At 44.5% G+C, this 26947-nt stretch overlaps 1 protein-coding gene across 12 annotated transcripts in view; it reads left to right on the top strand.

Moving 5' to 3' along the window:
- KIF21A (kinesin family member 21A) overlaps nucleotides 1-26947 on the top strand; it is a 725937-nt gene that overhangs the window by 116640 nt on the left and 582350 nt on the right. For all 12 annotated transcript variants that reach the window (XM_069229749.1, XM_069229747.1, XM_069229752.1 and 9 more), the window contains exons 3-4: nucleotides 11860-12042; nucleotides 15773-15922. In XM_069229749.1, the coding sequence (XP_069085850.1) occupies nucleotides 11860-12042; nucleotides 15773-15922 (333 nt within the window). The remainder of the gene's footprint in view (nucleotides 1-11859; nucleotides 12043-15772; nucleotides 15923-26947) is intronic.

Here is a 26947-nt window from a genome sequence, read left to right as displayed (position 1 = left end):
CCTAGCATGGTGCTGTCCCCACCCAAGCTTGCTGCTCTTGCTCCTCCCTCTCCATGCCATCCATTTTTCAAGTCCATGCCCCTGCTTCCCCATTACAGCCCTGTGTAGCTGTTGTTTTGCCTCTCTCCTTCCCACCTGCCCTGAACACTTACCTTGCTTCCCCTTCCACTGCCTCCCTACCTTCTGTTGTTCGAGTCCAAGCACCAGCTCCCTCCCTCCTGCCCTGGATGGTTTGATGTGCTGTCAGTGCCTTCCATTTGGCTTGATGTCCCTTCCCTCACCTCCTGCCCTCTATTGCCCAATTCTATGCCCCATTATTGCGCTCCTGCTTAGCCTCGTGCTTAGCTTGCTACTCCCACCCTCCTTACCCCTGCCCTCTGATGTCTGTGTGCATGCCCCTACTCTCTCCTTTTTGCCCACCATGTTCCATGGACCTGCAAATGCCCCTCTTATTTACTGAGTTGTCTGTTGAGCTGCCACTGCCCCTCCCACCTGCCTAGCATGGTCAGATGGCTGCTGCCTGTCCATGCCACCTCGACCCTGCCTGTCCAAGGTCCATGACCCTATCCTCTCCCTCCTGTCGCCCATGATCCATTCTGCTTCCACTCCCTTCTCCCCTCCATGCTCTGTTGTGCTTCAACTGCTCCTCCTGCCTGCCCTGCCTGTTGTGAAGGCCCTTCCCCTGCCCTCTCTTGTCTGTGTCAGCCCTTGCCCCTCCCTTCTGTCCTCCATGGTCCTTTGTGCATGCCCATGCCCCCTCCCTCTTGCCCACCATGGCAGTTGTGCTACCACTAACCCTCCTGCTTGCCATGCATGGTTTTCTGTGCTGCCACAGCCCCTCCCACCTGCCCTGTGTGGTCAGCTTGCTCCCACTCTGCCCCCTTCCATATTCCCTTCATTGGCAGTGTGAACGCCATTGTAGTCTCACTGAAGTCCTCCATGGTGTGTTCTGCTTCCCGTCTCCATCGCCTGCCCTTCATGGTCAACTTGCTACTTCTGTCCTGTCCCCTAGCCCTGTGCCCTCCCTGTCCACTCCCTATTACTTTCCATGGTCCATTGTGCAGCACTGCCGTCTCACTCGCCCTGTGTGGTGTATTCTGCTGCTGCAACACCTAGCGCCTGCCCTATAAAGTCATTTTGGTGCCCCTGCCCATCTCCCTTCTCCCATCTGCTGTCTGTTATCAGAGTCCATATCCCTACCCCATTCCTCCCGCCCTCCGTGATCCAATGTACCAACCTGCCAACATTTTGATCTTGGTAAGAGGGAGATTTTGAAAAATAAAACCTGTGAATTGATTTTCCCCCATTAACTTACATTGAAAAGAGGAGATTTTAGGCAGGAGCTAGATAAAATAAAAACATTTTGGGCCTTCAAACATTGTGAGTCTCCTGCCTGAATTCGGTCTGTTGGCATGTATGGTTGGACTGCCACTGCCTCTTCTGCCCTCAATTGTCTATTGTATTGTCACAGCCTTTGTCTGTCCTCTGTCCTGCATGGTTGGTTTATTGACCTGCCCTCCTTTTCCCTGCCCTCCATGGTTTGTTGAACTGCCACTGCCCGTCCTGCCTGCCCAGCGTGGTCAGCTTGTTGCCTCTGCACCCTACACCCTGCCCTCAATTATCCCAGTATGTGCCCCTGACCTATACCTCCCCACAGTATTCAAATGTACAACTAGATTGCTGCCAGAGCTGCAGACTTTGCAACTGGGGAACTAGGTTGGAGTTTCGGCGTCAGCTCAACATCCCTGTGATTCTTCACAAACCACATAATCTCCCCAGACCTAAAATCAAAATGAATGTGTCCTTGTGAAATGTAACTGATGCTCATGTAAAGCACTCCAGAACCTTCGGGTCACGTCTGTGGTATAAAACTGCAACAACAACAAAAATGTTTTTCACACTTCTGTCATTGGGCTACATTTGGGCTCTTTTTTTTTCTCTGGTGTCCATTTTGGAAGACTTATTTGTTACAAAGCGCCCTTATTTCCTCATTTACTGCAATATCCTCAGTAGAAAATGCTTTCAGCATTCCACTTCGGTTCCAATAAGATGGCATTCAGATGTGCCACATTTTTGGCATAAATTCAGAATTTTAGCGCTCTGGTTGCTCATTAGAACTCTGTAGGAAAGCTGCTGATCACCAGGGAGTTAACTGGCAGTCTGCTGCGGGTGTTGAAAGCGCAGGTTTCAGTCTGCATGTCAGAATTTTTTAATGAAATAGAAGGGGAAGATATTTGAGAACTCACTAACAAGTGTCCTAATTTTTCTTTCTAATGCACTAACCATAATTTCTAGGACAAAATGAACCCTTTTGCTCCTTTCTTTTGGCTTCAGCACTTCACTGATATGCTACATAAATTGTAGTACATTTGAATTAAGGTTGCGTATGCATTGTAAATGCGTAGAGTGATGTATCGAAATTCTGGTACAGTTTGAAACATAGCAGACACAGCAGATGTGATTTGAAGACTCCTGTGTATTTTACTATAAAGCACCGGCTTAAAATAAGTGTAGAAATCACTGAAAAATGTATCTGTAGTTGTGTAATTTTGTATGCAAGGCTTAATACAAAGGAAGCTTAAAGTTACATTTCAAATACATCATGATTCTCTTACCACAATGGACAAGACCCTCATTTTAAAAGTCGGTGCTTTAAAAAAAAAAAAAAAAAAAAAAAAAAAAAAAAAAGTTGAGCCACAAATTTGAGTTAATAAAGCATCTTTGTTTCTTCGATATATGCAAAACAGTCATGTTTTGTGTTGTACTGGCTATTTGTATATCATGCTACAATATTGGTGTGGTTGTTAAGTGCTTGGGAGATATTTCACCGGATTCACATATGGCTCTGAGTGGTTAATGGAGTATGTGGTTTACTGTGTCTTGGGTGGAAATGTGCTGGGGGTTGTGCATGAGGGCCAGGTGATACTCCTGTTTTGTTGCTGAAGTCTTGGCACGGCACCTAAGCATGTGTGTGATGCAGAAGAGTAAGACTGGAGTGACAAACTAGAGCAGTCTAAATATGTCACCTAGTCTTTCTTCATCTGTTGGAGGATAGTTCTCTGGCATGGGATAGGAGGCACTATTAGGTGACAGTTTGATGGATGTCTAGGTGATAGAGTGGACTGACTGAGACTCAAATAGCTATGCAGAGGTTTTGCAGATTTGTGTATGAATATTAGCCTTGGAAATGCTTGCCAACCTGAGGTGCAAACATCCACATCTGCTTTATAGCACAAGGCATCGACTCCTCTTATCCGGCATTGTCCTCTGCACCTATGACATTGACCACAACCTCAGAGACTTTAATATCAGTCCCCATCCTATCCATTTTATTGTGGTTCAGTGGATGATAGCTTCAACATTGGCAAACATATAAATAGTGGTGTACGAAGGGGAACACATTGAGAGGTACACACATGAGAAAGAAGCTAGAAAGGTGGAGAGAATAGAAAAAAATGCTGCAAGAAGAGGAAGACAAACCTGTTGTGGAAAATGGGAAAGATTACCACAGGAAGAGGTACACCTCCAATGCCAAAAGGACACCTTCTGTTTTCCAAGAATTATTACCTCGCTGAATTTGATCCGCAAATTTTACTCTCAACTGATCAATGGGTCTGTCCTGGTGCACATAGGACTCACCAAATTTCAGTCTAAATTTTTCCTTGCTCACTTTTAAATCACACACTGACTTGTTGACCACGCCCGATCAACCTACTAAACCAGACAGATTACAACATATAACTAAGTGTCTCCTACACTTTTCAATATACTCCGGAGTCTTAGACCACGCCGGGTCCGTACATCAACAACCACATGGACAGTTTTTGAACACAAAGCGCCACAAACATATGAAGTTCGACTTCCCTACTCTCATATTGTGGAGTACGCACACTCCTACTTGAATTTCATCTGGCGTACGCAGACTCCCTAACTTTCCTCACATACGTCACAATTTACCTGCGTTTTAACATAAGCTGTGCAAGCTCAACCTATCTCTCACACTATCACTAGCACACTGAGAACATAACCAACACTACTAGCAGGATCCAGAAAGCCCAGAAAGTCATTTCTGGGCATACAGGGACATCATTTTCTCTTCAATTGACATTTCAAAAAACAAAATCCAAATTACAAAAATGATGAATACTAACCTATCTTAAACTACTACCATAACCATCGGTCACCACATAACTAGTTCTCCAAGGAGACTAACCATCAAGCTGCTACCAAAAACTGCTAGCGCGTCGGTCCTTAATAAGTAAACGTACAAGGTGACTTGTATAAGTCTATTAACCTTTTGATTCGCATGGAGTATCCTAGCTATGATGTGACCAATGTACTCAGTGATTCAATGCACAAAATTCAATAACCATTAGATAAAGCATTAGTCAATTAATCAATAATAACAATAACATCACACCATGACTTTTCAGCCATGAAAAACCACACCTTAGTATATGTTTTAGTAATTGTATTTCCATTTCTGTTACAATACTAAATCATGAGATTAATTCAAACTCAATTTCAATTCAGATAAGAACATCATTAATTAGTTAGAAGATGCGAGAAACGTAGTCTGATCAAAGTTTGCGGCAGAATACATTCTTAAGCATTTCACAATTCAATAAGAGATTCAAAGGCAGTAGTTCAATTCTAGACATGAAGGTCAGCAAAGCAGTCCGTCACCTACTTGTCTCTGTAACCTGTCAATCGTCATGTAAGGAAACTCTCATCTAACCCAGATTAGCATCAGCATGTGGGACTTCATGCAAAACAATTTAGGAATACGAATTTAGAAAACATCTAGCTAAAGGAGACCACTAGACAGCGCAGTTGGTACCTAGAAGGAAAAGGCACAAAAATAGAATTCAGTCACATTGTCATATCTACCTATACACAGTCAGCAACAGAGTTAGTCTTCGTCCTCAGGTCATCAGTCGATCAGCATCTCATCAGGCTCTCAGTCAGTATGAGCCCAATGACAGAATCTCGAATCACCTCTGCGGACTCGCAATTTCGCTCCCCTAACATCTGAATTTTGGAATAAGGTCTGAACTCTTTTCCCTCTGTCATTTTGTTATATCAAAGTTCTCCAGACTGTCCCCCAATTTCCAATTGGTCAATTAATTGTTCGTTATTACTCTACCCAATGGAGTCCATACACCAAATCTATGAATTCAAATATTTCACAGTTCACATGTCGTTGATTGGTCCGCTTTATGATGTTCTCATCATCTGGCTCGTCAGGTATCAAAAAAGTTGCATCTTCTTCTCCAGTCAGTGTCTTCATTGTTCGCGTCCTGGGAAAGTACATCTCATGCATGTTATACATAAAAATGATACAAATTCTAGTAGCTTCATCTCCTGTCCGTTGGTTCTCATGGAAAGCTTCGACTAAGTATTTTATTTAACAATGAGCAGTTCACGGTTAGTTCATCTTGTCAGCTTTTTACATTGAACATTAAGAAACACAGCTTCTGCATGAGGCCTTGTAAGACTAGGCCAAGACACTCGCTAAGTTAAGGCCTACAATTATTGAAGAACATAAGTTATAACTCTCAATATGATATATGACCACATTGATCAATACATTTTCAATATCTCGTATATGTTAATCGCTCGTTTAGTACATTTCGTGAATACTGGTTGCCATTTTCCGAGGTCACAATTTCAAACGTGCACATTATTTTCTACATTAATCATTTTCTACCAAATTCATTATGCAAAATACATGAACATTCATTAATAATTTCTAATTAAGACATTGCGTTAACACAACCATCTGTGTTCCTTGGGGATGTACAGTGAGCAGTGGTGGTAGCATACCAATGTTTGAATCATTGAGTGGGGACGGGTATTTTCCTGCTCTCAAAACAGTGTGTGATGTCTACTCACGTGTCATAATCAGACCCTGTGCTGACATTAGTACTTGTAGTGTGTATCCTGCCTGCTAACAGACTTCATGTTGGTTTTAAGTATATGTATGCTGTAGGCCTGCAAGATCCTTTTTGGTATTCCCTGGTCTTTGACATGGTACAAGATGGTGGTGCTGATACAGTCTCATGAGACTTGAAAGTGTAATGCCTCCATTCCTGAGCAGGATGGTGTAACCCGTTCAGTGTTAAAAAAAGAAAATATATATAGTTTGCTCCCATTTAGGCCTATATTTCAAAGAAGCAGGAGGTACCATTTGTGAGCGAGGCATGTCCCTGTTCAGCTGTACAAGGGGATGTGTCATTCTGCATACATGACTGCTTTAGAACTTTGTAGGAGGCTGGACTGGCTTGTAATGAGTACCAAGGGGTACTTACACCTTGCACCAGGCCCAGGTATCCCTTATTAGTGTAGAGGGGTGTCTAGCAGCTTAGGCTGATAGAAAAGGTAGCTTAGCAGAGCAGCTTAGGCTGAACTAGGAGACGAGTGAAGCTCCTACCGTACTACTAGTGTCATATGCACAATATCATAAGAAAACACAATACACAGATATACTAAAAATAAATGTACTTTATTTTTATGACAATATGCCAAAGTATCTCAGTGAGTACCCTCAGTATGAGGATAGCAAATATACACAAGATATATGTACACAATACCAAAATATGCAGTAATAGCAATAGAAAACAGTGCAAACAATGTATAGTCACAATAGAATGCAATGGGGGCACATAGGGCTAGGGGCAACACAAACCATATACTCTAGAAGTGGAATGCGAACCACAAATGGACCCCAAACCTATGTGACCTTGTAGAGGGTCGCTGGGACTGTAAGAAAACAGTGAGGGTTAGAAAAATAGCCCACCCCAAGACCCTGAAAAGTGGGTGCAAAGTGCACCTAAGTTCCCCAGAGAGCACAGAAGTTGTGATAGGGGAATTCTGCAAGAAAGACCAACACCAGCAATGCAACAACTATGGATTTCCTGACGAGAGTACCTGTGGAACAAGGGGACCAAGTCCAAGAGTCACGATCAAGTCGGGAGTGGGCAGATGCCCAGGAAATGCCAGCTGTGAATGCAAAGAAGCTGCCACCGGATGGTAGAAGCTGAGGATTCTGCACGAGCGACAAGGGCTAGCAACTTCCCCTTTGGAGGATGGATGTCCCACGCCGTGAAGAGTCGTACAGAAGTGTTTTCCCGCAGAAAGACCGCAAACAAGCCTTGCTAGCTGCAAGGGTCGCGGTTAGGGTTTTTGGATGCTGCTGTGGCCCAGGAGGGACCAGGATGTCGCCAATTGCGTTAGGAGACAGAGGGGGCGCCCAGCAAGAGAAGGAGCCCACTCCGAAGCAAGCAGCACCCGCAGAAGTGCCGGAACAGGCTCTACGAAGTGGAGTGAATCCGTGCTCACCCGAAGTTGCACAAGAGAGTCCCACGCCGCCGGAGGACAACTCAGGAGGTCGTGCAATGCAGGTTAGAGTGCCGGGGACCCAGGCTTGGCTGTGCACGAAGGAAATCCTTGGTGAGTGCACAGGGGCCGGAGTAGCTGCAAAACATGCGGTTCCCAGCAATGCAGTCTAGCGTGGGGAGGCAAGGACTTACCTCCACCAAACTTGGACTTAAGAGTCACTGGACTGTGGGAGTCACTTGGACAGAGTTGCTGAGTTCAAGGGACCTCGCTCGTCGTTCTGAGAGGAGACCCAGAGGACCGGTGATGCAGTTCTTTGGTGCCTGCGGTTGCAGGGGGAAGATTCCGTCGACCCAAGGGAGATTTCTTTGGAGCTTCTAGTGCAGAGAGGAGGCAGACTACCCCCACAGCATGCACCACCAGGAAAACAGTCGAGAAGGCAGCAGGATCAGCGTTACAATGTCGCAGTAGTCGTCTTTGCTACTTTGTTGCAGTTTTGCAGGCTTCCAGCGCTGTCTGCAGTCGATTCTTTGGCAGAAGGTGAAGAGAGAGATGCAGAGGAACTCGGATGAGCTCTTGCATTCGTTATCTAAGGAATTCCCCAAAGCAGAGACCCCAAATAGCCAGAAAAGGAGGTTTGGCTACCTAGGAGAGAGGATAGGCTAGCAACACCTGAAGGAGCCTATTAGGAGTGTCTGACGTCACCTGCTGGCCCTGGCCACTCAGAGCAGTCCAGTGTGCCAGCAGCACCTCTGTTTCCAAGATGGCAGAGGTCTGGAGCACACTGGAGGAGTTCTGGGCATCTCCCAGGGGAGGTGCATGTCAGGGGAGTGCTCACTCCCCTTTCCTTTGTCCAGTTTCGTGCCAGAGCAGGGCTGAGGGATCCCTGAACCGGTGTAGACTGGCTTATGCAGAGATGGGCACCATCTGTGCCCATCAAAGCATTTCCAGAGGCTGGGGGAGGCTACTCCTCCCCAGCCCTGACACCTTATTCCAAAGGGAGAGGGTGTAACACCCTCTCTCTGAGGAAGTCCTTTGTTCTGCCTTCCTGGGCCAAGCCAGGCTGGACCCCAGGAGGGCAGAAACCTGTCTGAGGGGTTGGCAGCAGCAGCAGCTGCAGTGAAACCCCGGGAAAGGCAGTTTGGCAGTACCCGGGACTGTGCTAGAGACCCGGGGAATCATGGGATTGTCTCCCCAATACCAGGATGGCATTGGGGGGGGCAATTCCATGATCTTAGACATGTTACATGGCCATATTCGGAGTTACCATTGTGAAGCTATACATAGGTAGTGACCTATGTATAGTGCACGCGTGTAATGGTGTCCCCGCACTCACAAAGTCCGGGGAATTGGCCCTGAACAATGTGGGGGCACCTTGGCTAGTGCCAGGGTACCCACACACTAAGTAACTTAGCACCCAACCTTTACCAGGTAAAGGTTAGACATATAGGTGACTTATAAGTTACTTAAGTGCAGTGTAAAATGGCTGTGAAATAACGTGGACGTTATTTCACTCAGGCTGCAGTGGCAGGCCTGTGTAAGAATTGTCAGAGCTCCCTATGGGTGGCAAAAGAAATGCTGCAGCCCATAGGGATCTCCTGGAACCCCAATACCCTGGGTACCTCAGTACCATATACTAGGGAATTATAAGGGTGTTCCAGTATGCCAATGTAAATTGGTAAAATTAGTCACTAGCCTGTTAGTGACAATTTGAAAGAAATGAGAGAGCATAACCACTGAGGTTCTGATTAGCAGAGCCTCAGTGAGACAGTTAGTCATAACACAGGTAACACATACAGGGCACACTTATGAGCACTGGGGCCCTGGCTGGCAGGGTCCCAGTGACACATACAACTAAAACAACATATATACAGTGAAATATGGGGGTAACATGCCAGGCAAGATGGTACTTTCCTACAAACTTGATGTTTAATGTTTGTTTAATATGCTTACTGTTATAATGAAGTGGGGCCATATAGCTGTTAAAACATATACACAGTTAAGTTTGACCTCAGAATGTTGCTTGCAGATGGTGAAAATTTGAGGCTCGAGGTGCCCAAAGTTCCCTTTGCTTATGAAATTCCAATAGGACATAATTGATGAGAAAGAATTCAAAACATGTTCACCAAAGACAATACTTAATTTTTTTTTATTAAGCCTGGCCGGAACCCAACCCTAGAAGTCCCTGGGTGTCGCTGGACTGGATACAGGGCTTGGCTTGAAAGCCACTCTGGTACCACTAGAACATGGCTGAAATATGTTTCCAGTGGTGGTACTAGGCTTCATAAAGTAAATCATTAAAAATCGAAAGAAGTCACTGTAACAACTTAAATTAATGAATTTTCTTTTTAGATACTGTAGACTCTATGCAGCAAAGTCCAACAAAACCCAGTGATATCATGTAATAACAGTTAGTCTACCTACTAACCTTTAGACTCTCTAGATTCATGTATTTTGTGAGACAAATTTAAACCACCCCACAGTTGAAAGTAGTGGAGCCCAAAAGAGTAGAAGTCGAGAAATAAAGTCAAAACAAAGTTTTACATTACGTTTTCTGCAGTAGCCTGTTGTCTGCCACTAACACTTTTTCAGTGTTTTTTGTTTCCTTTTTTCATATTCTACCATTGGGTGTAACAGTTCAGTAGTGCCCACTGTTAGTGGTTATTGTCCTTGGATCTGTGGTCTATGACAGTGTGGTGAGGTTGTCTGTATGAATTCACTTTTTCCTTAATTTCAGTCTTTGAGCATCATCACAGGGGGTGCCATCAAAGTCTCTGTCCTCAAAAGGAGAGGTGGGGGCTCGAGAATGACCTTGTTTCTTGTCACTACTCCTTTCTGTTCTCCATTCACTTCAGTCAGCACACAGCTCTACAAATGATAAAGACGTAGCATACAAGAAAATACAGGTCCTCATTCAGTGACTGCAAGACGTTTCTCCCTTATGTAAAGTTCCCCCTAACCATTATGTAAACCCTCTCCTTTCTATATTTCTCCCTTTAGCCGTTCCACTATCAGCAGAGCATTTCTGCTGGCCTTCCAAAGGTGAGCCAAGCTTCTTTTTGTCTGGTCAGGCTATACTCCCTTTTTCCTGCACCTCCTTTATTTTCCTCTGTATGATTGTGCCGTTGAAGTCTCCATATAGGAGATGAAGTTTCATGCTGGCTTTCTGCTTTGCTTTTTGTTTGGGGCTTTGCTGCCTGGTTTGACCATGGCATAGGTCATGTCATATAGCCATCTTGGTAACTGAGTCCGTCTCAAAAGCCAGGGTCACTGAAAAGGCCTCAAAGCATTGCTTACAAATTGACTCTGCCACTTTCCAGAAGCACATGACCAATGGCTTCTCAGTTCAGTGGCAGAAAATGTGATTGAAGCAGCCAACCTTGTATGCCTTTTGTTTGTGTTGAATGGATGCAGTAAACGTTAGACTACATGGAGACTAAGGTCCTGATTTAGAACTCGGCGGTTAGGTTACTCCTTCACAACTGTGACAGATATCCAGTCTGCTGAAATCTAAATCCGAAAGGACATAATGGGATTTAGATTTAGGCGGATTGGATATCTGTCACCGTTGTGACGGACTAACCCGTCCGCCGAGGTCTAAATCAGACCCTAATTCTCTTATGTTGCCCCTCTCCTGATCATGACCTGTTATTTGCTCTACACGGTCTTATAAATCTCGGATTGTACCTGAATTGTAAGGTTTTTTTCTTGCAGCACTCCCTCTTTGGTTTCTCTATATTTATTCACCCCATTTCCTGTTTGTGTGGGGTATCTCTTACCTGTGGTCTGACTGCTTGCCGTTAGTGGTACATACTAGACTGCTTTGTGGCTTGAGCTGCAAAATGATGCTCAAGAACGAGACTCGCACTTTGCTTCAGATGGCTACATTTTGTGATGTTTCCATCCCTCTAGAACCTTTGCAAATTTACCAGACACTACAATTGGAACTGTCACTGATCCCCCTTTGTTGCACCACTGGCAGGAGTGGGGGTGGTGTGGGGTCGGCCTCAAGCATCCCTTAAGTTTTGAACTGTGGGTTTCTGATTGCTCTTCTGTTTCATCTGTAGCAATCCTTCCATCCGCCAATTCATTGAGGTTAAAGTTTGAAGTCAGCATTGGAGCGTTAAGAAAGTACAATTGTCTTTGGTCCCTACTGGCTCATCAGTACCACCACTCTCCAACATATATCTTATCCAGCCTTCTCTGGACCTTTTTGTGTGGCAATTGCCCTGTTTCCTCCTCTAATGTAGTCATATCAGAATAATTGTGTCATTGTGCATCCCATTCCATTGGTATATCTAATAATACACAGAGGATTCAGAGACTTTATATTTTCAAACGTCTTTCATAAAGTGTCCTTTATTAAACCTGCCCTGATCCTATATATTTCACTAATTTAAGTGTGATGAAAGGCACATTTGCTGTATTTTGTGGATGAACTCTTAGTGTGTTCTACAATTGAAATATAATTTCAATAGGTAAACTTGTGCTGATAATTTATTGTCTGCTTTACTTTTATAGACAGGCTCTGGCAAAACATATACCATGGGAACTGGATTTGATGTCAACATTTCTCAAGATGAACAAGGCATTATCCCACGTGCTGTTAAACATCTTTTTAATTGTATCGAAGAAAGAAAGATGGCTGCTGTTAGCCATGGACTGCCTCCTCCAGAATTCAAAGTCAATGCTCAATTCTTAGAGGTAAGGATTATTTTAGATTGCTCTTTCAGAAGAGAAGCTGTATAACTGTGCAGTGTTACTCCATTTAAAAGTGTTTATTGATAAAACGTTGTCTAAAAGATTGTGCCTATCTTGCTATATTTTTCCAATGGAGACTTCTAACCGCAGATTATTCACCTTAGAATATCCCTCAGGCGTCGTACTGGATCCAGAAAATTTTGAGGAAGTACTGTTGTGTGCTGGGAGGTAGTGCCCGCAGCTCCATGCCAATGTCATCTGCGCTGGATATGATGTCTGTGGGCCCATATGGTCACCACCCGTGCGCAATGACATCAGTTTCTTTTCTCCTCACCAGCTGATGTGGATCTGGAGCTCCCTCTGGTCTTTGACCAAATTGTTGTTTTCGTCTTATATTTGTCTGTCAGTGTGCAGAGGATTCTCCCAACAAATCTACAGTCTGATCTCTACTTGGTCTACCTGTGGTGCTTGGGGCCATCCCACGACTCCGCTGCTTGCAGTAACTGTACCCAGGTGCACCCCCAAGGCTATCTGGAAGCCCAAGGCCAAAATGTTTTATTCTGGTACCGGAAGGCCCTGTGTTGGTTGAAATTGCAGGGTCGGCCCAGGACTGATCGAGGTCTAGTTCCTGTGACTGCTTACCTGATGACTCTTCATCCAGATCACATTAAATGGGTAAGTCCAAGACAAAAAAAAAAAAAAAAAATCTAATTGGGGTGTGTCCCCATGGTGCCCCCCTTAGTCACCAGAAGGGATGCCTGTATGCCGCTCCTCCAGGTCCTGCTCTCGCAGGCATTTCACGGAACAGGCTGTGATTCCTGCTCTGCCCCAACCTAATTTCCGTGTACCCGGAGCTACTCCTGACATAGGCCAAACTGTGTTCATGGGCACCAGTCAGTCTCCAGATTCCCGTCATTTTTGACTAGCCCCGGGATATCCAACGCTTTTACAAACCTTTTATTTCTCTCAACACCCTTCCCCTGAGAGTCTGGTGGTGCAGGCCTCTGCCAGCCAAATTAACCTAAATGTGTTCGTTCTGCGCCACCTGACAGAGTTGAAATGCTTTGACACATTCGGGCATAGAGTGTTCTTGTCCATCAGTCAGGGTCTCCAGTCCATGTACACCACCTGTCAGTATTCTAATACTCTACGGGATTCCGTGGCCCACATTCTGCTCATGGTCTTGAAGGAATGGAGGAAGCCAGGACTCTTGTGTCCCAGGCCATTCAGGGTGGCCATATTATTATGGCTATATTTTTGATCCCTTATGAATGGATTTTTTTGGACTGGGCCATTGATACCAGTATGGCCCTCCGTTGGCACACTTGGATGCTGTCCACTGGGTTCTCTGATGATGTCCTATCTGGCCTGCTCCCTTCGATTATAGCCAGCTATGCCCCTACAGGGTTTGGATAGGGCTCCTAGTCTTGTTACCTTCCACCACTGGCCCAGTAATCACTCCAACCCTTTCATGGCTGCGGGCGGGATCTCATAAGTCACATGGACAACAGCAGCAGCTAGCAAGCCAGTCCACTGCTCTTTTGCTTGCTGCTCCCCTGCTAGACCTCTTTGATTGATCCTTACCTGGACACACCCATACTGTTAGCAGCAGGATTAGGCATTCTTATCAATGTCAGGCAGCTACCTCAGACAAGTGGGTGTTAAAGATAGTTCAGCGGAGTTCAGCTCTTACATTCTTGGACACCCATTCGTCCTTGCCACTGTCTCAAGAATGGCTGATGGAGAACCATCTGTCCCTTCTGCGTTGGGAAGTGCACGCTCTTTTTGGCTAAAGCAGCCATGGAGAGGATGATGTCCCCAGAAGTATGAAGTGGTTGATTCACGCTAGATTCTGGTGCCCAATTTTTGATCTTGACCCCCTCAATGCCTTGCTGAGGAAGGACAAGTCCAAGATGCTCACCTTGGGTCAGGTCTTGCCTGCCCTTACCCATGGAGACCGGATGGTAGCACTGGACCTGCAGGACACCATCTTCCCGTCTTGCAGGCCCACAGGCATTACCAGTAGCATTTTCAGTTTGCTGTACTCCATTTTGACCTTACCAGCGACCCTTGGGTGTTCACAGAAGAGCGATGGCAGTGGTGGTATCCCATCTCTGGAGGTCAGGGGTTCCAATCTTCCCCTACTTCTTGGCTGTTAAAGGCTGCGTCATTCCAGGCAGTTGTAGCCTACCTCCAGACTACGACCAACCTCCTGACATTGTTGGGGTTAAGTATCAATGTGCCAAAGTCACACCTGACTCCTCGGAGGCTTCTTTTCATTATAGCCATTGTGGACACTGTTCGGTTTTGTGCCTTTCCTCCGTTAAAAAGGTCCAGGAGATTCAGGCTGTGATCTTTCAGACTTAGGCCTTGATTTCAGTGAGGTCGACCCTGAGGACCTAACAAGATAGTGACTGTTACTTGTGGTGGACACCAGCCCATCCAAACTAATAAATCACTTCATCACTTTGTTGATTCCAACCATGAATAAACGAATGCACAAATGCCGTTATCAAATGAACTGTACCCCCTTCCTGACCGACGTGAGCACTACCTAAGTATTAAGAATGAGATCTCAGCCCCACAAGGTGATAATACTTTATGATTTGTTAGTCATAGCCATTTTGAAGCAACCGCCTTGACCGAACATTAAGATTTATTCTGTGTTATTACTTTGCTGTACTGTGTCTGAGTTACAAACCCTAAAATGACTTCCGAGAGTAAAGTTGGACTCCTCGACCCACTGCCCTTGCAAAGTCAAGTCAGTCGTGGTTGTTTAAATTGAGGGCAGCAGTACAAAGCAGCGGAAAGCAAATATCAAAACAGAACTGTAAACGAAGTAATTTCATAATTACCCGAGCACCCAGAGACAGATCACTCTGTTCGAGCCTGTACTTAAAATAAATCCTAGTGGGTCAGTTGTCAGATAGTCGTATATAGTTAAAATTGAGTATTTGTGTTGAAATGAATACCTCCCGGGAAATCTTGTTAGTGGTTTAAGCGCCATACAATCAGGGCATATTTTTCTCTAAAGTTGATAAAAGATAGAAAAGTATGGAATATTTGATTTCCGTGGAATTTAACGTATTTTCAAAAAACTGTTGTAACGTGTAAGCGTGTCTAAATCATTAACGTTCCTCCTTAGCGCCAGAAGAATTACATTTGTTTGTAAGGTTAAGGCGCTAGTTGTATTTTTAAGAACATCAGTAGTAATTACGACCAGACATTGAATTCATTTCTTCCTGATGTCTCCTTTTGCTCCTTGGACACGCTTGTGTGAGATTCCGTTTTTAGAATGACTTAGCCTTCGTGTGAACATCCTGATTAAGAGTGACTTTAGCCAAACCTCTTCTGAAGCCTGCTTTTGGTGAACTTGTTCTTGCACTACAATATTTTATTGTACCCCTTAATGCCTTAATGTTTCGTTTTTTTTTTTTTTTTTAATACTGGCGCCCTATTTGCATTACACGTTCGGATACTCTCCATCATTATTTACTTATTATGTAGATGATCAATTTACATTCCCCGGGGTTTATCAGGAAAAATTGCACAGTAGCACATGTTGTGTGGAAATGATGTGTTTTTAGGCACGTCTCTGTGTGTAAACTGCTTCCATGTTTTAAAGTGTTTAAGCTTTAGCAAATGTATGTACCGCACGATAATTCTGTATGTTTCTTATTATTTGCATAATGGTTTATACTAAACTAACAATTTAACACTTTTTTTTTACCAGCTTTACAATGAAGAGGTTCTTGACCTTTTTGATTCAACCCGGGATTTTGATGCAAAAAATAAAAAGTCGAACATAAGAATACATGAAGATGCCACTGGTGGAATTTACACTGTTGGAGTCACGACCCGAACTGTCAACTGTGAGGCAGAGGTGATTATGATAAATCCGCTTTTTCGCTTCTTGTTCATCAATTTATTTTTAGTTATTTTTTCTTTGTACTGTAAATTCAGATAGTTTCTTCGTGTTAAACAAACATAATATCAGACCTTTTAATCTTCTTTTTCAGTTATGAAACCGTTATGCTTGCAATTTTGGGTAAGAGACTACTTGTTGTCTCTTCCGATAGCATCGGCGGCACTGCTTGCTTGGGTATTTTCCTACGAATAGTGGGTTATACCTCTCACTTACCGCTGGTGAAACTGAATGTTGCAGAGAGTGATTCTATGACTCAGCTGACAAAATGTCGTATCTTTTCCAAGAGCAAAGACCACATAAATCCCACACCTCCAGTTAATACTGTGAAATTCCAAAGTCCCCCAGACCAACAGATTACTGACGTTTTCTTCTTTTTAAATGGCCGGTGGGTTCATCCCAGGTACCACCTCCATGGATTAGAGGCACCGTCAATACACATTTCAAAAGGCAATAATGATTTTCTGATGATGCAAGCATCCCCCATTGTCACAGAGCGACCAACCCTTCCGACCCATAAGTATTTGCAATTTGGTGCAAAGATTTATTAGCATAAGTTGTGCGTCCCAAAGGTCGCCCTACTGCAGTATTGCAGTGTCAGACAAATAGATACCCACATTCATGCAATACTCGTTTTCACCGCTCACTATTTAAAAGTCACAGCCAACCTCGCTTAAATTCACTTTATGTATGTAGTGTGCCAGGAAAAGCCCCTTTCCCAGGTGGTGAATTTCAGAATACTGACTGTATTGAAAAGAAGGTGTTTCCCTGAAGAATGAGGACAATAGGCACATAAAAGTTGAACAGCTATCTCTCACTTCAGTCCACGTGATGCCTTCCAAATGCCTGGCCTGTATACACACCAGCCCATGACAAGCCATCTTTCAGGTGGTTGTATCGTTCAAATACATACTGTCTACTGTTATTTATCTAAAAGACCAAGTAGGATTTTTTCTAATGTATGTTTATGGAGCTGCCAAATCGAAAGCTACACGAGTGTCTTGTAACTCGGCAAGTTTGGCCAATTCACAATGCAGGGCCAGTCATCTCCACAGCAACGACACCTACTCGTCAATGTACTAGAACTGATGGCAGTTCAGTGAGCATTGTCAGCTTATCTCGGCCTTATTCACAACAGGACAGTTCTCATTCACAGACAGCATGACCATCATGTATTACTTGAAAAAACAAGGGAGTACGCACTTAACAGTGGTCTAAGCTCGTGCAGACAATTTAGCACTGGGCTGTTTGTGACCAAGTCCTTCTCCTAGCAGACCACCTCCCAGGAGTAGACTGTGACTTTGCTGTCTTCTCACCAGAATGCACCAAAGGGAAATCAACAAATAAATGCTCCAACAATACTTTTGCCTATTTGTCACATGCAAGAACACACAATGCCAAACTTTGCCACCAGGTACCCACACCCACAGGGCATAAGCAATGCATTATGAAATGGTCACTCTTTTCCCCTCACTACTGCTTATTCCATATGTAGTGAGGAAGATGAGACCAGCACCAATGAGGATGATCCTAATTACTACATCCTGTGATTAACAGCTTTGGTAGTTGCTCCTTCTGGATATGTCAATACATCCCTCATGAAAAACTGTCTCTGTGTCCAGCGTTCTATATTTAGCATCAATGTCAGTTGCACAACCTCAAGCTCAGGGCACTTGGTCGTGAGATTTGGCACTTGAATAGGTACCAGAAAATGTGTGGACTAGTTACTAAGCAATCCAGGTAACATTGACAGCCAGGGATCCTTACTGTTTTTTAATCTTTAACAGAGGACACAGTAATCAAGGCCACTGGAATTATGTGTCAGGGAAGGCCAAATAATGCAGCAGGATTCAGTAAATTATGCATCACGAAAGGCAAATTATGTGACATAATGCAGAATGTTTTTTGCTAGTATTAGTTCATTATTTTTTCATTATTAGACTTTTTAACACTGTCTTGGCTTTGTTTGCACCTCAGTAGTACCAGTTTAGCACCCAAATATAGCAACAGAAAGGTCACAAGCTAACCTTGAAAAAGGCCTCCCATAGCGCATGAACATGTTGCTTCGTTTGTAGTATCTTTCGAACAGTTTGACTTAGAAGCAATTAATAAAGTGACCAGCTGCTGACTAACAATCTGGATCCAGCAACCCAGCCAAATTCCGTACAACAGCCCATGTAGGCAAGACCTGCCACCATGCCAAGTTTGGTGGTGCTGCACCTCTCCAGGGCTGTGGCGTAACAGTACCTGGGGTATCTGACCCCCAACATCGGACACCCAGAAGTAAAGTCCACTCCAGACTCCCAACAGCCCAGAAGCAGGTGCCAGTCGAGGGACTTCAGGACACCTAAGAACCTTCCCCCTAGAGTGGCCCTGCTGACCTGCAATCGACCCTCAAAGTCACCTGCTCCTGACTCCAATGACTCCAAGACACAAACCTCCTGACTGACCTATCTGCACTGTACCCGGCCTCCCTAGCACCTTCATCGACTAACCAGCTGTGCTCTAAAGGTCCCTAACCCTTTGCGACTGCCATCTTGCAAGTGGATTCCCCGAACATACCTTTAAGACCAATTTTGCAGTGTGTTTCCAAGTGGTCCCCTTCTACTTTGGGCGCCAGCTCCAAGACCTTCAGCCGCTGCTCCTGCTTGAACCGAGAACCACCTGACATTCTACGACTGGCCCATTAGACACTTCGACAACCTCGACCTAAAAATAGAAAGTGACATTTGTGAGGGTATTGCCTGATTTTATATGCGTTTTTAAAGTTTTTTCCATTGATTCCTGTGATGCGTAATTGCACACAGAAAAGCAAAATTTTCGAAACGTTGGACAATCATAACTAAAAAAGTACTTACCATATATTGATGATCTTGGTCTTAAAAATTTTATATAAATCTTACTTATTTTTGTAAATTGGTCTCGAGTCATTCTTCTGAGTATGTGTCCACATTTCTTGATACTGTGGGTACAACACATGCTTTGCACATCTCCAAGATAAGCCTAACTGCTTGCCCACACAAAAATTGAGCTTTAGGTGGACTGCTTTTTACCTCTGCATACCAGAGTGGGGTTGCTTGGACCCTCTGCACAGTGTGCATCATTTTCTTACACTATATAGAGAGCCAGGTCCCTAGAGAGGCAAATCTATATTTATACAAAGAATGTAGCAGCCCCAACATCACAAAATTCCAGTCACCCTGCCGATAATAAGACATTTTTGAGGGAACCTTTAGGTAGTTTTAACAGGTATTTACTGACCAATCTACAGCTTGGCTAGGTCACCTTTATACTTATATAGACGGAGGTCATGGGTCTGGACATTCCGGAATTTGTGGTAAGATAAAAAGATCTCCAGCAAAAAGCCCCTTTCCTGGGGCCCATTGGGCACTGCAGCACTAAGTCGACGTGGAGCACAGCCATATGATGAGGCATGCCAGCATTGGTAGGTGAGGGTTTGTGCTATTAATATGGACTCCTCTGATGAGCCTGTCGGGGACCCCTACTGCTGAACAGCACACCAGATGTTTGATCTAGGTTATGATTAGGAAGTACATTTGGTGGCGTAGAATTCCTCTCTGCCCCCTTATTGTTGATTGAGTCCATTAGCCACATATTCACTAAGCAGTACAGTGTGGAGATTTGTGCTCGTCAAGAAGCGTTAGTAGGACAAACCGTAGTTTAATCTTTATTCCAAATGTCTCCCACTCCAGTGTTAGAGCCACTGCTTCATGGATATGGGCATTGCTTTACAAAGAATGCTCAGCGTGTGATCTACATCAGCACACCCTGCAAATGGGAAATAATGTTTCTTCCTAACTCCACATGTCGACGAGGACTTCACAAATTGCACGGCTCCGCCCGCGACTCTGTTTGACGTCATCGGAGCCATAAGAAGTCCTCGCCGGTGTGCTGACGTCAGTTCCCTTTTTTTCTGCGCCTTCAACGCTAAAGTTTTTCCCTACCTCTTGGTAGTTACTGTTTAGAGGAAGTTGTTTTAGAATGCTACAATGTCTCCACCGAAAAAATCGTGATTTTAGCCTTGTAGTGAGTGCGGGGGTCACATTTCGGTGACAGATCTGCACAAAAATTGTCTTTGGTCCCCTAAGCGCGGATCACAATGTGGAGTGGTGCGTGTTCTGCCAGTGGATGAACCTGAAGGCCTTGAAAGAGAGGCTAAGCTTTTCCTGGCAAAAGCTAAGAAGGAGCACAGAGGTCGCAGAAGATCAAAAGCGAGGGGCACTTCGTCGCATAGATCCACAAGGTCTCATAAGAAGAGATGCAGACTGCATGAATCGCGACGTCGTTCGTCCCAAGATAGGTCTCTGTCTCCTCCGAGACAGCGCCACATGGCATGGGAGGTCAGCCCTATGGTGTCTCCTCAGCCTCGGAGCCCACAGGCTTCTCCGGCGCCGACTTTAACGGAGATCTCCGAGTCCCAGGCAAGCCCAATAGCTAATTTTTCTCCTGCATCTACTCATGATCAGGTGTTGGGTGTACAAGCATTGGATCAAGTCCAGCCACTTCAAGTGGAACAAGGGTTTCCTGCCTTCGGGAGCGGATCCATCAGCATTCCTCAATGCTATGTTTAGCATATTTAACAGAGCTATGGCCCCCTCTGGTGCACCTGCTGGTCCCATGGGTCTGTTGGCATTCTCGCTGGGGTCGCCAGCACCATACAAGCAGGCCCAGTTTGTACCCTTTCTTCTATGTGGCGCTGATGGCGTTGACGATGTTTGGCGCTGATGATGTTGCCACCTCTACCCAGAATGATGGTGCCAGCGGTGCCAACAGAGTCGATACCAGCGCTGGATGGATCCCGATCGGCATAGAGTGTGGATTCACTTCCCTCTTCTCCTCTGCCAGAGCTACCTTCTACTTTGAAGCCGGTGTCGTAGACGTCAGTTAACTCTGTCAAGGCTGCATTTGGAGTCTAGGCTGAGATCGAGAAGGAGGGCCTTGAGACTCTTGGAGGAGCAAGAGTATCGAGAACCACTATTGGAGGAAAGAGAAATTCCAGAGCCTGTAGGTGAATTTCAGGGCCTAGGCTCTGCTAGTGGTTTGGATACATCCCCTGAGTGGGAATTTTCATCCCCTCGAGGTGAACTCACGGCAGAGGCAGCTTCTTACCACGGTGTGATAAGGAAGGCTGCTGAATTTTTGGACTTGCCACTTCCTGCATTGGAGACGAAGACAAATATTTTGACTGAGGTGTTGCATACATCAGCTACATCTTCTGAGCCTCTCCTCTCTTTAAATGATGCCCTCACTGAGCCCATTTTAGAAATTTGGAGGCAACCTGTTACAACACCTGTGGTTTCCAAGGCTGTGGCTAGGAGGTACAGAGTGGCTCCAGGAGATCCTCTGTTCTTATCACAGCATCCAACACCTGAGAGTTTGGTGGTGCAAGCCTCTTTCTGCGCAGTCGGCTCCTGTTGAGTTCCCTACGACTCCATCTGATAGGGAGTCTAAACATATGGAACAGACAGCTAAGAAGTGCTTCTCCTCAGGCGGCATGGCCTTAAAATCTCAGAGTGCTATGTGTGTGCTGGGGAGGTATGTTTATGCCTTAATGGACCCAGCAAAGGCAGTGGCACTGAAATTGCCACAGGATGTGCAGGGGCGCTTTAATGAACTCCTGTAGGATAGTCAAGCGGCAGCAAAGTAGGTCATTCAATCAGGTTTGGACACTGTAGACTCGGTTGCTAGGGTTATGGGCATTTCTGTAGCAACTTAGAGGCATGCAGGGCTCAGAGGTTCTGGTTTCTCCTCTGATGTTCAGACTACGATGATGGACCTCCCTTTTGATGGCGACAAGATGTTTGGGGCTAAAGCAGACTCAGCCTTGGAAAGATTTAAAGAAAATATGGCTACTGCAAAATCTTCGGGTCTTCAGGCATCATCTTCTGCACCCTTTAGATCTTTTCAGAGATTGAGGGGGCTTGGCTGTGGGTCCTCATTGCATGGAAGGCTACAATCCAACGTCCAGCAGCCTACCAACCCTCTCTACAGGTCATATAGGGGCACTGTAGGAGAGTTAGAATGCGAGGAGCCACACAGTAGCCTTCTGCTTCATCCTCATCCTCTGTGGGAGTCCATCAAGGAAAGCAGCCCTGGTTTTCACTCCATATACACCATGTTTTACCCGTAGGGGGGAAGGCTGTTACATTTTCTCCATGAGTGGGAGTTAATTACATCAGACTCTTGGGTGCTGAGTATAGTGGGAAAAGGTTATGCCCTTCCTTTTCAGGAGTTTCCTCACCCTTCCCTCCCTGTCATTCACTTTACATGGAAGAGCATCTCCTGTTGCTTCAACAGGAGGTGCATGCCCTTTTGTTAAAGGGTGCAGTGGAGTTGGTTCCGGAGCAGGAAAAGGGCCAGGGATGTTATTCAAGGTATTTCCTGATTCCCAAGAAGGATGGTCGATTGAGGCCTATCCTGGATCTGAGGATTTTGAATTGGTTCCTCAAATAGGAGAAGTTCAAAATGCTGACCCTAGCACGGATGCTTCTTGAATGAACAAGGAAGACTGGACGATGTCTATCGACTTACAGGATACTTATTTTCATAGACCTATTCTGAAGTCACACAGGAAGTATCTCCGGTTCATGGTAGGGTCGTAACACTACAAAGTATCTCGAATAACCAGATACGATCGGCAATGGACGCAGCAGACAGCTGCAAGAACTGTAAATACAGCGGTCACAATTCGGAGACACGCATGGCTACGCACCTCAGGATTCAAGCCCGAAATCCAACAGGCTGTGCTTAATATGCCTTTTAATGGACAGCAGTTGTTTGGGCCGGAAGTGGACACAGCTATCGAGAAGCTGAAAAAGGATACAGATACGGCCAAGGCCATGGGCGCGCTCTACTCCCCACAGAGCAGAGGCACTTTTAGGAAGACACAATTTAGAGGGGGGTTTCGGGGCCAAATGACAGAACCCTCAACCTCACAAACCAGGCCCACATACCAGAGCCAGTATCCGAGAGGAGGCTTTTGGGGACAATACAGAGGTGGACAGTTCCCTAAAACTAGAGGGAAGTTCCAAAGTTCAAAGACCCTCAAAACAAACAGTGACTTCAGTGTCACAAATCCCCAACACATAACGGCAGTGGGGGGGAGACTAACCGATTTTTTTAAAAATTGGGAGGAAATACCAACAGACTCGTGGGTCCTAGCCATCATCCAACATGGTTATTGCATAGAATTCCTACAATTACCACCAAATGTGCCTCCAAAAACACACAACATGTCCAAACAACATATGGATCTGTTACAGCTAGAGGTCCAAGCGTTGTTACAAAAAGATGCAATAGAACTAGTGCACAATCATCAGAAAGGAACAGGGGTTTACTCCCTGTACTTTCTCATACCCAAAAAGGACAAAACTCTAAGACCCATATTAGATCTCAGAACACTAAATCTTTACATCAAATCAGATCACTTTCACATGGTGACACTTCAAGACGTAATCCCCTTGCTCAAACAACAAGACTACATGACGACATTAGATCTCAAGGATGCGTACTTCCATATACCCATACATCCTTCACACAGGAAATACTTAAGATTTGTAATCCAAGGAGTACATTACCAGTTCAAAGTGTTACCATTCGGGATAACAACAGCACCAAGGGTATTTACAAAATGCCTTGCAGTAGTAGCGGCACATATCAGAAGACAGCACATACACGTATTCCAGTATCTAGACAATTGGTTAATCAAAACCAACACACAAGAAGAGTGTTTTCAACACACAAAATACGTCATAGAAACCCTTCACAAACTAGGTTTCTCGCTAAACTACCAAAAATCACACCTACAGCCGTGTCAAATACAACAATACTAAGGAGCAACAATCAACACAAAAAAAGGGATTGCCACTCCAAGTCCAGAAAGGGTACAAGCATTCCAAAACGTAATACAAAGCATGCACCCAAACCAAAAGTATCAGGTAAAATTAGTGATGAAACTACTAGGCATGATGTCCTCATGCATAGCCATTGTCCAAACGCAAGATTACACATGCGGCCTTTGCAACAGTGCCTAGCAACACAATGGACACAAGCACAGGATCAACTTCAAGATCTAGTGTTGATAGACCGCCAAACACACACCTCGCTACAGTGGTGGAATCATATAAATTTAAATCAAGGGCGGCCTTTCCAGGACCCAGTGCCTCAATACGTGATCACAACAGATGCTTCCATGGTAGGGTGGGGAGCACACCTCAACCAAAACAGCATCCATGGACAATGGGACACTCAGCAGAAACAACTTCACATAAATCAGCTAGAACTACTAGCAGTGTTTCTAGCTTTGAAAGCATTTCAACCGCTAATAGCCCTTAAACACATTCTTGTCAAAACAGGCAACATGACAACAATGTATTACTTAAACAAACAGGGAGGCACACACTCATCACAACTGTGTCTCTTAGCACAAAAAATTTGGCATTGGGAGAATCACAATCACATTCACCTAATAGCGCAATACATCCCAGGAATTCAAAACCAGTTGGCAGACAATCTCAGTCGAGATCAATAACAGATACACGAATGGGAGATTCATCCCCAGATACTACAAACCTACTTTGAAAACTGGGGAACACCGCAAATAGACCTATTCGCAACAAAAGAAAACGCAAAATGCCAAAACTTTGCATCCAGGTACCCACAGCCTCACTCCAAGGGCAATGCGTTATGGATGAGTTGGTCAGGGATATTTGCTTACGCTTTTCCCCCTCTCCCACTCATTCCGTATCTAGTAAACAAACTGAGTCAAAACAAACTCAAACTAATACTAATAGCACCAACTTGGGCACGACAACCTTGGTACACAACACTACTAGACCTGTCAGTAGTGCCTCATATCAAACTACCAAACAGACCAGATCTGTTAACTCAACACAAACAACAGATCAGACACCCGAATCCAGCGTCGCTCAATCTAGCAATCTGGCTCCTGAAGTCTTAGAATTCGGACATCTAAACCTCACACAGGAATGTATGGAGGTCATCAAACAGGCTAGAAAACCTACTACAAGACATTGCTACGCAAATAAATGGAAACGATTTGTTTATTACTGTCATAATAATCAAATCCAACCATTACACGCATCTGCTACACACATTGTAAGCTACTTACTACACTTACAAAAATCTAAGTTAGCTTTTTCATCCATTAAAATACATCTCACAGCAATTTCAGCTTATCTGCAAATTACACATTCAACTACACTATTTAGAATCCCAGTCATAAAAGCTTTTATGGAGGGTCTAAAAAGGATCATTCCACCGAGAACACCACCCGTTCCTTCGTGGAACCTCAATATTGTATTAACAAGACTCATGGGTCTACCATTCGAACCCATGCACTCTTGTGAAATGCAATACTTAACTTGGAAAGTAGCCTTCCTAATAGCTATCACATCTCTCAGAAGAGTAAGTGAAATACAAGCCTTTACCATACAGGAACCCTTTATACAAATACACAAACATAAAGTGGTTCTACGTACAAATCCCAAATTTTTGCCAAAAGGTATATCACCGTTCCACTTAAACCAAACTGTGGAACTCCCAGTGTTTTTTCCACAACCAGACTCTGTAGCCAAAAGAGCATTACATACATTTGACATAAAAAGAGCTCTAATGTACTCCATTGATAGAACCAAACAGTTTCTCAAAACAAAACAATTGTTTGTAGCTTACCAAAAACCTCATACGGGAAATCCAATATCCAAACAAGGCATTGCCAGATGGATAGTGAAATGTATTCAAACCTGTTATGTTAAAGCTAAGAGAGAACTGCCTATTACACCAAAGGCACACTCCACTAGAAAGAAAGGCGCCACAATGGCTTTTCTAGGAAACATACCAATGACAGAAATCTCTATGGTCTACACCTCATACATTCACTAAACATTACTGTGTGATGTGTTAACAACACAACAAGCCACAGTAGGACAAGCAGTACTAAGAACTTTATTTCAAACAACTTCAACTCCTACAGACTAAACCACCGCTTTTGGGGACATAACTGCTTACTAGTCTATGCACAGCATGTGTATCCGCAGCTACACATGCCATCGAACAGAAAATGTCACTTTCCCAGTGTAAATCTGTTTGTGGCATGAGACGCTGCAGATTCACATGCGCCCTCCCACCTCCCCGGGAGCCTGTAGCCAGTGTAAGGTGATTAAAATTAAACTCGTACATTTGTAAATTTGTAAATATAATACTTTTAGTCACATTTTGTACATACATACTTACTCCATTGCATGGGCATTATTACTATATACACAACAATGGAGCCGATATGGGAGGAGTCCCTCGATCTCGTGACTCAAAAAGACTTCTTAGAAGAAAAACAACTTGTAACACTCCGAGCCCAACACTAGATGGCGGGATATGCACAGCATGTGAATCTGCAGCGTCTCATGCCACGAACAGATGTACATTGGGTAAGTGACATTTTCCATATATATATGTTCGATGGCATGTGTAGCTGCAGATACACATGCTATGCATAACTCTTCTGACATCTAGTGTTGGGCTCGGAGTGTAACAAGTTGTTTTTCTTTGAAGAAGTCTTTTCGGAATCACAGGATCGAGTGGTGACTCCTCTGGGTTACAGTGCGCATGGGCATCGACTCTATTGTTAGATTGTTTTCTTTCCGCTGTCTGGTTCGGACGCGTTTCCTCTCGCTCCGAGATTTTGAATTGGAAAAACCTTAGAAAACTTATTTAGTCGTTGTATTGTTTCGGTCGCTTTTCTTCTAGCATCGAATCGGTAGTACCGTCGGAATCTAAATTTCGCCCTTCGGGGTGCGTGCGCTCGACTTAGGCCTACTGTGTGGAAAGCCTGATGGATCAGACTCCACTTCGATCCTGCCCTCGGTGCCACGCAAAGTTCCCATATACAGACCAACATCTGGTTAGGAATTTGTGCCTTTCTCCGGACCCTTGAGAAGAAGATTG

Source organism: Pleurodeles waltl, chromosome 4_1 (genome assembly GCF_031143425.1).
Source record: "Pleurodeles waltl isolate 20211129_DDA chromosome 4_1, aPleWal1.hap1.20221129, whole genome shotgun sequence".
Lineage (NCBI taxonomy): Eukaryota > Metazoa > Chordata > Amphibia > Caudata > Salamandridae > Pleurodeles > Pleurodeles waltl.
Note: the sequence above shows the minus strand (reverse complement) of the source record. Positions and strands in the feature narration are given on the sequence as shown.